An 11,690-nucleotide genomic window follows, 5' to 3' on the forward strand; every position below is an offset into this window, starting at 1 on the left:
ATATTTGATCAAATGTTAAGGATTAAATGATGACTTTTCGAAGTGTCAATAACATACTGAACATAACATCTTGGACTGTTAATTTGATTGGTATTTTTGCGTAAGACATAGGGCAATATTACAACTTCCAAAACTTATTATGCACTCAGAGAAATTGAACTTCAAAACTGCGTGATGATTTATTTATAGTGCACAGCTTCCAAACGATCAATGGCGCATCTATTTTTCCTTCTTCACTCCTATTTAGTTCGTACGTAGATTCTCATTTGATTTATTCTAACATGAACGTGCAGAAAGAAATTTAATAAAAAAGAGTGTTCGGAAATCACTTTCCTTATGGTGAATGTGTTATCTTTTAACAGAGGATGATCCAAGGGAATTTTATCCCTCTGGGATTCCAAAAAGGAACTACCAAGATACAAGAGAACATTCAACAAAAAGATTGCAAGAGGCCACACTCAGATAGAGATAGCATCAAAGCATCACTAGAATTTAAAAAATTTCAGCAACTGGAGTACTCAAAGTAAATGTGGGTCTCCACCATTGGCCAACTAGAAAAAAGGGCCCACATGGGTAAAAGGTAAAAGTAAAAACAAGGTAAAAAAAAAAAGCACAAGGTTCTGCGAGTGCCTGCCTATACACTGAGACATTGTTCAACAAACAAGACCCCAAAATTTTAAGGTTGTCAAGACATTCTCTGTGTCTCCATAAGTTGGCTTACTTATGAAACATCAGAGAAAATACCAAACTGTTGTGTGAAGTAACCCTCTCAGTTTTAGGTGACCGAAACCTAGTAGAAGCACTCCTCTATAGTCAAAACTGAAGTCAATAGACCACCCCTGATGTGATGAATTGGAGTGGTTATGCTCGTTGTAGGCGGTATTAGGTTGAGTGGTTAGAAATCTGGGTAGAACAAGTCTTGCTCGGATTCCTTGGATTTTTCCTCTCCGTTTGCAGTTGCCGAAGGACTCCCGTGATGATGGTTATCATCGTAGCCAGCTGTTCGAGGTTTTCCTGGTCTTGACCGGATGTTGGTACCCATGGGAAAGGGTTCCTATTGAGAGAGACAAAAAGTACAAGGGTCAGTCTTGGTTATGGAGACATAATCAACCTGATGTAAGATTCTCTCAACCGAAAACCCTATTTACGATGACCTTCATCTTACTTAAGTTGGAAAAACGACAGCCTCATAGTTTCAAGAAGGACTATACAAAAGGAAGGGGGAACTGTGGATATCTTACCGGATCACCAGCATTTGGACCCTCCGTGTGGAAGAGAATGGGACGGCAGCGTTTGTCCTCGTTCATTAAGCTTGAGTTCTGAAAATGGGCAATAAGAGCAGCTTTTCCCTGAATACGAGCATATGCAAGTGATGCCACCTTTTCACTGTTGAACTTCTCCCATTTTTTTCCATTGAATGCCTGCAACATATACACACGAAAATGTCATGAATATAAAAGGATTTCTTACTCTGAGCAGATAAATTTTTTTTCATTTCGGCAAATTAATACATCTCAGTCAGGCAAACCTTATAGAATGGAACAATCTGATGAGGATCAATCATGTTGATGAATGCGTATCCCACATTGCATTTGTTCTGTGAAAGATAAACATGCAAACATTGAATTAGACAACAATAAGCCTTTAACCTGATAAGATGATAATCTAAACAGTTTCCTTGCCTTGAAGTCGATTGGCAAATAAAGAAAGTCATAAATTCCGCGACACTGCTCATCAATTGCAGCAAGAAGCATCTTTGAAGTGTACCTGTAATAACCGTTAACTAGTTTAGCAAAGAGGGAAAATCAATACATACAACTGGATAGCAATTTATACAAATATTGCAGTTTTCAATAATCTTATCATACTGTAGCCCATGAGTATAAAGTGAAAAGATAAATGATGCAATAAATCAGAACAGTTGGGGGACAATATACGTACTTGTTGGGAATGTTCTTTATCATCAATGTGGTGCGTCTGTCTTCCCCATGGAGTATTCGTTCAATATCAAGCTCATATTGTCTCTTATCAGCATTGTTAGAGTTTGCTTCATTTCTTCGGTGAGACAGGCTTCTAACACCACGTTCGTTTTGGGAATCAAAAGAGGAAGGCATTGAATTCATCGAATTTCTACCGGGAAACATGTGGCCCATCTCCTGTGAAGAGCGCTGCCGGGTACTGGTAGTCATGTCCAAGAAATTTCCACCAGTAAGAGAGAAGAGGTTGAGTGAAGAGACATCCACAGGATGCATCTGGGGACTACCGGCAAAACGTGCAAAGCCAAGAGAACCCAAGTGAAGGCTAGAAGTGTCAGGAGACTCCCCTGAAAAGGCATGCCTTTCCCAAAGGGAAGGGTTAACAGCCGGAGCTGATCCTACATGGTGGTGCACAGGCGAAGTACCGCTCAGCATATGAGGTGGTGTCCTGTGGAATCCTGGCATTTGGGGAAAGTGATGCGCAGTAGGACCACTGATAAATGATGGTGAATTCTGCCACATCATGGGACTTGAAGGATGCTGCTGGTACAAGTTGGAGTTATTCAAAACATAGGGATGAGCATGAACCGGGCGGCTCCCATTTCCAGGAGATCCAAAAGCTGTGTAAGAAAGAAGAGAAATTGTAAACAAGAATTTCACCAGAATAATGACTACGTTTACAAGTAATAATTCAGTTAAACAGTACCTCCTCCGTTCAGTTCCACTAGGTGACCATTTGCACTGACAGTGGACCTTCTGTCTGTTCCTTCTCTCATTCTAAGTCCCAGATTGCCATTCATGCTTCCGATAGCACCAGCAGTGTTGCATGGAATACCACGGGCTAAACTGTCGTTATACTCAGGAAGCGAATGAGGATGTATGCCGGGAACACTCTGATTACCAAAATTCATGTCATCCAGAGACTGATCGGGGTCACAGAGGCTAAATTTTTTCCCTATAGATGCCCCTGTCACTGGAGCGGGCAAGGTATCTGGAACACTTGAACTCTGATGAGATAAAGCGTTTTCAATAAATGTGCTCACAGGTGAACGGAGTGCAGAGTGTAAGCCCAGGCCAAATCCATTAACCATGCAGCTTGATGTGACCACTCCAGGATGAAGTGTTGCTGTATTAAAAGAAAGGTATCCATTTTATAACAAGATAAACACAATCGAAGCAACCATTCTTAACAAACAAATTCATACGCTTGGTGCCTGTTGATAAACTGTCAGACAAGCTATGACAAAATTTGAATTCATCTTGCTCCTGCTCGGAAACTTGAGCCAAACTGCAAAAGGAATGTTCTTTCTTACAAAGGAGAAAATTAAGAATTTCAAACTTAATTGAGAATCAGATATATTGGTAATCAACAGTACGAATAAATTATCAATACCCCCTCCTTGTGCCCCCTGGACGGCTGGGTTCAAGCTTGATCTGCTTCCCTCCAATCTCACTCCTATTCAATGCATGGAGAGCAGCTTCTGCAGCTCTAACATCATAAAACTCTATGAACTTGTTATGTGGCTTGTGTGGAGTCTCACGGATCTGGAAACAAAAATAATAACCACATAAAGATACTAAGTTCTTTCTTCCTCTTAGAAGCAAATCAAGATATTAGCGGCTTACTTCTTTAATTTCTCCATAAGATCCAAAAGTTTTAGAAAGCTCGTCATTAGAAACAGAAGAATCAAGGTTGAATAACACTAGCGTTCCTTGGTTAATATCTTTATCAGAAGGATTGTCCTGACATATTGGCAAGTGTATTAGCATGATTGGAACAAAGCAACAGGAGAAAGTATAAACAAGACGGGAAGAGCAAGATCGCGAATCTAGCATATACAACAAAAGTGAATGGCAAGTGATCATCGTACTTTGGGTATCGAATAATGTATGTCAAGCTTCCTACGCCTCAGTGGCTTACTTTGAAGTGCTCTTAGTGCATTTTGGGCAGCCCTTATATCATAATAAGAAATCATAACAAACCCACGATGCTTGCAGGCTGTGTAAAGTGCCCGGATGTCTCCATATCGCTAACAGAACAAAGTAAAATTGTCATTTTAGCTGGCTTGCATGGACTGTCAAACTAAAAAACTAAAATAAAATATACGATAGAAAAATTAAAAACTTGAAAAGGAGGTATAAGCACCTCAAAAAGAGCCTTCAATTCCAAATCTTCAATGTTGCTATTAATATTGCGGACAAAAAGTGTTCGGGAAGGGTGTTCTCCAAAAGGGTGTTCACCCGCAATTGAGCTATTATAAACCCCTTGATCATCGCCTTCCAATTCCATTCCACCACCACTGCTAAAGAGATCAAAATCTTCAAATCCATCACCAATATTAACATGAGCCTTATAACCCGGCTCATCTGTCATGCCAGAAAACAAGTCATTTTCATCTGGAAGGAGATTTCCAATTGTTTGTGCCTCAATTTCTTCAAGAGATTCAAAGGGCTCTTCCTCATGTTGGTAAGCACTGTTGTTAGTAGATTGATGAGAAACAAAATCACTCCTCAATAATCGCACTGCATGTGAAAATAGTCAGCTTAAGTCAACTCAATCAAGACGTATCCCAACAAATGCAAATGTGAGACTAAACATTAGTACATACATAGAAGTAGAGAAGAAATTAAAACGTGTGTTATGCATAGACATTAAGTTTAAGAAAGATTTTGGACCCAGATAATTGAAACGCAGAAACTTTATGCAAGAGAATATTTGAGATCAAAACTTGTTAGACATAGCATTGAAATCTTCTTGTGCGAAAATCAAATTTTGCATGTTCTTTTGCATGCTTGTAATGGATGATAGACGTAGAACTGCAGATTAATATATCTACTGATGAAACTAAAGAGTGTATGGTAAACATAAGTATCTGATATGAGAATACAGAAAGTAACATTAACCGCATGCAACAAATAGAAAAATATTTAATAGACTTTAAAAGGAAAACTTACATTTTCTGCTAAAAATTTCAGACAAAGAGCTTGAGAACAGGCTACTTTCATGATGGGCGCCATTAATAACAGTTTTGCCACCAACCGAGCTATAAGGTGTTGGCTTTGCGGACAAGTCTGACCACAATTTTGGTTGGTGATCCATAGGTTTCCACGAGGCCTTGGAGATGTTGGGAACCCCTCCACCGATGCTTAGTCTTTCTGTTTGCTCCCCAGCCAGATTGGATTGTGGCAGATCCAAGTGATCCACCGACTGTGCCCCATTTGGTAAATACATTTTAGATGGCATTGAAGATCCCAACTTGCTGCCAGGTGTCGGTACCATTCCACCGACTCCCGCTGAAGGACAATATTTACACAGGAAATTAGTAAAAGTTATGGTTTCTTACCGCAGAATGTATCAATTCAAATTTCAAATTTAGAGTATGAGCATGGGTCAAGGGTATAGTCTGAAATCCACAAAAATACAATTTCAAATTTCCATAAAAAACATTAAGGGTTGTTTTGTATCGTTCTTGAATCCAATTTTTTGTTTCTGAAACTAATGAATATTAAAAGTAATTTAGCTGTTTCATCATTTTTTAAAACAAATTGGATACAAAAAGTATACCGAACATGCTCTGGCATTCAAAACTTCTAGCAGAAAAGGTAACCATAACAGAACCAACTCGTGATCCATGGCACATTTATTTTCTTTCAATCAATAGACTTCCAAGTTTAGAGCGTTAAACAATTACTTTATAGAGCAATAAGAACTTCTGTTGTGAAGTTGGGACTTCGGACAGCCAGTTGTCATCCCTTTGACCTAAGTGAAGACAAATACTTCTAAATCTTTGGATTGTTTTATCACAACTACTATTTATGCTCATTCCCCCCCTTACGAGGCATGATCTAACCATATAGACACGTGTGGCGATTCAAACCTAAGCATTGAGTGAGAGAGACTGGTGAACTTAGCACCACACCACACGTCACGGCAGTTGTTAATAAGTTAGGGGAATCTGTTTGGATGGAAAATTATTTCAACAGGTAATGTGGTATAACTAAACCCCGAGAACCACCGAAAACAGAAGATAACCAGACACGAAAAATTAGCTAATAGACTTTCTCAGGCAAGTTTCCTAACAGGATGCTTACCTTGGTAATCAGACATGGTTTTCAGCTTCTGAAATCCGACTTGTCTCTGGCGAATCAAAGTTGGCAAAGCGATATATATTAAGAACAATGGCAAAAGGTATGATGGGCTAAAAATGGGGCAAATAATTTATGACAGAGTTAAGCAGGGTAAGATGCCTAATAAACACCAGTGCAATATGTTGAACGAAACGTTGCGAAAACTTCACAAAATGGTAAAAATGGAACAACTTTCTTGGTAACAAGACAAAGAATTACCTCAGCAGGAAAAGGGATTTCATCAAAGAAGTGGGAAGTGACAGATACACCCCTTTGATCCATTATTTCAAATGGCATCGTGCAGCACCCCAAAACCAGAAGTTATTACCAAACAAAACCGAAAAATGTAGTAAATTTTCGAGCTTTCTCAATTGGCGAATTTGTCTATGTTGCATGACTCGTTACCTGAAAATGAACAACAACAGCAACAATTAAAAAACTAAGATGATCCACTTCAGATTATTAACCATAAATTTCGAAAACGAAATTGGGAACGGCATTTAGAAATTCAAGGAAAAACAGAGATCAAATTACACAAAGCATGAAAATTTACTCATTAGGCTCTAAAAAATTTAAGATCTTAAGATATTTTTTAATCCTTACAACCTCAGGGAGATGAAGGAAATGGGGAAAATAGTAAGAAAGTGAAAATGTTTGCTTACCTACCAACAACCAAACACAATTGCCCCATTTGGTTGCAGAGAAAAAGATAGGAAAACATAATCAAAATTTAATAATTTGGTTTTCCTAAGTTCTTCAGCAACCTAAAATGCATCAAAATTGAAGTTTAACCCCTTGAAAAATAGTGAAAGTCTAAGACCAAAAGATCTGGAAGAACATGAAAGCAGTTGGAGTTTAACCCTTTAAATTTTTAACAATATTCATAAAAATGAACTCAAAGTTTCAAAATTCAGACAGATTAGAGGAAATTAAACAACGAATTACAAACCCAAAAAATGGTCAAATTCACAAAAAATTTGAAAAAAAATGAAGAACAAGGTCTGACCCAGTAAAACAGAAGGCTCACCGGAACAATTGATCACCATGTCCAAAATTCAGCTCCAAAATTCAGACAAATATGAAACTTTATTACAAAAAAATCGAAACTTGTAAAACAACAAGATCTCAGCACCTCTGCATCTGAACCCTCTTCTTCTTTTGCAGCATTGCAAGTTGTCAAACACACCACAAGATTGGAGAGAGAGAGAGAATATAAGAACAAAAACCCAAAATTCTCTTCCTTTTCTTCTGTGCTTGCTTCTACCTAGTCATTTTTCCAACCCAAAAAATAATAATAATAAAGCTTGTAGCCGGAAAAGGAGGGGAATTCCGGCGAGGAAGAGGGGTCGCGCCTGTGGGTCAGTCACTGTAGAGGAAAAGAATCAATGGAGGAAGCTGTTTTTGGATTTGTTAAACTGAAAACGTCGGAGAGAGGAGAGAGAAGAGGTTGGCTTTGTGGGTTTGAAATAAAAAGAAAAAAAAAGGAAGGAGAAGGACGAGGAAGAAGACAAAGACAAGAGAGAGAAAGAAATGGGCGCGGGCTTCTTTGCGTGTGAGGAGAGAGAGAGAGAGAGAGAGAGAGTGTGTGTGTGTGTGTAATGTGTGGATAAAATCAAACGAATAAACATGAAGAAATGGAAACTGAACTGAAACACACAACTCAAAAGAGGGAAAACCACGGGAGGCTTTAAAATCTGTGGGGAGTGCCAGAGTTGGGTTCAGTTGTCTTGGACCGGATTGGATAGGATTGGATTTTGGACAAACAAAAATAACCAGTCCCTCACTCTTTCTTCTTTCCTTCTCTTCCCAACCAGTTTTGAGTTTTTACATTGCAGCTTTTGTTTTGACCTTTTGTGAGAGAAATTTTAAATTATGCCGAGAACACATGTCAGTACACTAAATGTAGTAATATAATTGCTGAGTTTTTTTTTTCTAAGTTTTCAACCATTATATTATTACACGGTGTACGGGGACCCCAAAGTAAGCCTGAAGCAGTGTAGCAAGACCTTGCTATCCCTCCATTTACCCATTGGGTTGTACTCTACTAAAAATCTCTCCTTTTTGTGATACGACACATTTTCCACCATCACTTTTTTACTCATGTTACTTGGGTACTACTTAGCTTGCTACTTGCAAGCTCGGTTTCTATTTTCTTCTCTTTTCGATAATCTAGCGATTATTATGTAACTCATCTCTGCACGCAAGATATATTTGGAATGAGAGTTTGAAACTATATTTAGATTCCACCTAGATTATGCTTGAACGAACCTAAAACATTTGTCGCAAAGTTAGTTTGAGGAATAACATCGTACAAACTTTAATCCGTCAAAGGATCTTTTAGCCATTAAACATTGTAAGTGTCTCTAATATGTGCTATCGCATATACTTGTGCTACATGTGCATTTTGAATCGAATAACTCGAGGCTTCTAATAAATTAGCAATGTAATTTTTTAATCAACATTTTATCCTTGCAAGGGAAAAATATTGTTTTAAATGACTTTAGAGAGAGAAAATTCTTTCTATTGGCTTAACTGTATGCTATGAAATGAAATGTCCATCAACATAAAGCCAAAATACGAAATTATATATTTACCTAGTAGTTTTTTTCAATTTCATATCTTGATGCACAAACGCCATTACAAAATTACTTTTAAAATTGAAGTTTTGTTTTGCTTTAGAGTACTGGATTACGGCATAGTTTCACATGTTGCGGATTATGAAGTGATTGAATTTCTAATTGCTAGGATTGAAGTTCAGTTGACTTTTGAGTGCTGGATGTGTTCTCATGTTTGCCATACCCAAAGATCGACTGATACGGTGACTAGTAGTTTAGCCAAGTTAGCATTTTTTCTGTTTTGGAATCATTTTTGTTTGAGGATTCTTCAAATATTCTAAGATGACCTATTTGAAGTTTGTATCATTTTTAAAATGCTAATAAAACCGTTATTGTCACGCTTTGAAGCTCGTCGCTCTTATAAAGTAAATTATTAATATACCATTTAATTATGTGAATTGTTATTGGCACTACAAAATTATCATTCTACACTCCAAACTTTCTATATTTAAAAAGAAAAATACACTTGTGAGTAGTGTAGAATAAGATTTTTAGAGTGCCAATAACATTTTCTTTAATTATTTGCCATATTAATCAATTTTAAAAAAATATATATAAAAAAAGAATATGTTTTTAATCATTTACCCTAAAAGACATGCAATTGAAAACTGGAATATTCCAACAATTAAGAAAAGGTTGTCGACAGGCAAAGTATATGGATTAATGGATTTGTTAAGCCACTTAGTATTACGATTAGTAGTATTCTTCTTCGCCTGTAAATGAGAGATTTTAGGTTCGATTCTCTTCAAAAGAGAATTTAAACTATATTATTGCTAACCATTATGAGTCTTAACACACTCTCTTACCTTCTTAATCTATATAACGGAACCTAAAAAAAAAAGTTTGTTAATTTTTGTTAGGAAAATTGAAATTAAACGCATGCAAGAAATGGTATATTTTGTTATGTTTTGTCTTTCCCTAATCGTATAGGTCGAGGTGTCGTGTACGAAATGTTTTGGTTTCAAGAATAATTACAAACTTCACCTATTAACCTGTCCTAAACATTCAATGCACGAAAATACATACAAAAATTTAAATTAAATTAAATTAAAATATGCTAACAATTGTCTCCATATTAAAAAAAAAAAAAAAAATATATATATATATCAGGCTGTAGATGATGATTTATCGGATTGACAGAAAATAATGATTTATGCACTTTGATATATGTTCGATGTCTTCTTATCCTCCTAATAATTTGCAATTAAACTTATTAATGCTATATTTATTCTTCTTCAACTCATTCGATAAAACAATGGAAAATCGAAATACGTGTGCGAATTATAGATTAGGCTCTTCTGATTAAACTAATTAATCTTATGTATGTCAGTGCCTGATTATCTTAAGGAAAATAAAGTACAGATTTGCAGCCAATTTGGATTTACTTTTTCAACATTATAGTAACCAATCACATGGCAATATAGCCAATCATTTATTTTCAGCGTCTTTTGTCCTTTTGCTTTTGGTGTTTCCTATTACTTTAGAAAATTATATTGCTTTATACTAATTTACAGTTACACTAAGATGATGTTATCTACACATTCATATTTAACTTTTACATATTAATCTTAATTTTTGATTGTCGTATCGAATAAATTGAAAAATATTAATAAACAAGAATTAACAAGAGTCTGGATATTAAACAATGATAGTTGATTCAGGGCTGATTTGGTATTGTTGTGTTTTGAAAAAAAACTGCTGTGAGAATAAGCGGATGTGCTGTGAGAATAAGCGGCTGTGAAATAAATCAGCAGAGTGTTTGGTAAATTTTTTTGTAAAAGTGCTTTTGGAAAAAAAAACAGTCTAATAGTGGGTCTTTTCATTAAAGAAGCACTGTAACTTCGTGTGCTTTGAAAAAAAAGCCAGTTTTCCAAAACTGCAAATAGCAGCTTCAGCTTTTTCCTTTGATTTCAGCTTATTCTCACAGCAGCTTCCAAAATAAGCCTTTTTTTTTTTCAGTTTACCAAATACCTAAAACTCTCACAGCTTTTTTTCATGGGTGCTTTTTTTTTAAGCACGTCACTCCCAAACTAGGTCTCAATCTCATTCTAATAATCCGAATGTTGCCATGATAATTTGGATCTTCACATGCAATTTTTCTTCAAATAGTATGGAAGTATTTAGTAGTCCAGATGTTGAACAGTGAAAGTTAATTCTAAGAAATTAAACATTAAAAATTGTTTAAAAAGTTGGACGTTCACATGTAACCTCGTCGCCGGAGAATTATTAAAAATAGAACCCTATATTTTATAAGAGTGTAATGTGATTTTACACTCCCAATATCCAAATGAAACTTTTGAATTTTTAATCAAATGATCATTAACCTTTTAATCATGGTTATGCCAGCTAGTTCCATTCTCAGCCAATCAACAAATAAAATAAATTATCTTCTTCTATTATTGTTTGTTTATAAGTACGAATGTCAAATTTTAATAATGGTGCATTGTTAATTACTATACTTAAATATTGTATCCATGGCCTATGTGTTTATTTTGGACTTAAAGCTGGTTAAGCCGCGCCGCGCCGAGCCGAGCCGAGCGGGAAAGAGCAAGTGATTGTCCACATGGGAGGGACCAACACAAATTTGGTGGCAAATCAATTTATTGGATTGTTAATAGATACCCATTAGACTCGTTTAATTTGATATGACTATAATGTATAGGTGAGATTGTTAGTAGCGAAAATGGTGTAAAACAAAATTAAACTAGATGGATACTCATTAATAACCTAATGAATTAATTTGTCACATTCGGGTAGATCATTTGAATGCATGAGGTTTTGGGGAAGTATCACACAAAAACAAAGTTACGTCGTCATAAAAATGTTAATTGTAGTTAGATATCAAATTCATTGCAAATCTATATATAAAAAAATTACGTGAGTTAGACTCGATATCCTAAAAAATACTATATGATTCTTCAGATGTTTAATTAACTGGTTTTAAACTTGCTTATGCAACTAAGAGATATGA

General features: G+C 36.0%; 1 protein-coding gene across 3 annotated transcripts; it reads right to left on the reverse strand.

The window, feature by feature from the left end:
• Positions 1-469: 469 nt before the first annotated feature.
• Positions 470-7,795, reverse strand: LOC126625235 (protein MEI2-like 1). Of its 3 annotated transcripts, none has more exons than XM_050294323.1 (15): positions 7,237-7,795; positions 6,324-6,509; positions 6,069-6,114; positions 4,932-5,270; positions 4,123-4,499; positions 3,848-4,006; positions 3,603-3,719; positions 3,370-3,521; positions 3,182-3,264; positions 2,683-3,102; positions 1,942-2,596; positions 1,683-1,767; positions 1,529-1,597; positions 1,242-1,421; positions 470-1,054 (listed from the first exon to the last, which is right to left on the reverse strand). In XM_050294323.1, exons 2-15 carry the CDS (start codon positions 6,399-6,401, stop codon positions 896-898), a joined length of 2,919 nt encoding a protein of 972 aa, XP_050150280.1. In that variant the 5' UTR covers positions 6,402-6,509; positions 7,237-7,795; the 3' UTR covers positions 470-895. The 3 variants fall into 3 exon arrangements, with proteins under 3 accessions (XP_050150280.1, XP_050150277.1, XP_050150279.1); XM_050294320.1 differs by having other exon boundaries at positions 7,132-7,795; XM_050294322.1 differs by having other exon boundaries at positions 7,111-7,795.
• Between the last annotated feature and the right edge of the window lie 3,895 nt (positions 7,796-11,690).

This window comes from Malus sylvestris, chromosome 6, assembly GCF_916048215.2.
Source record: "Malus sylvestris chromosome 6, drMalSylv7.2, whole genome shotgun sequence".
In the NCBI taxonomy this organism is placed as follows: Eukaryota; Viridiplantae; Streptophyta; class Magnoliopsida; order Rosales; family Rosaceae; genus Malus; species Malus sylvestris.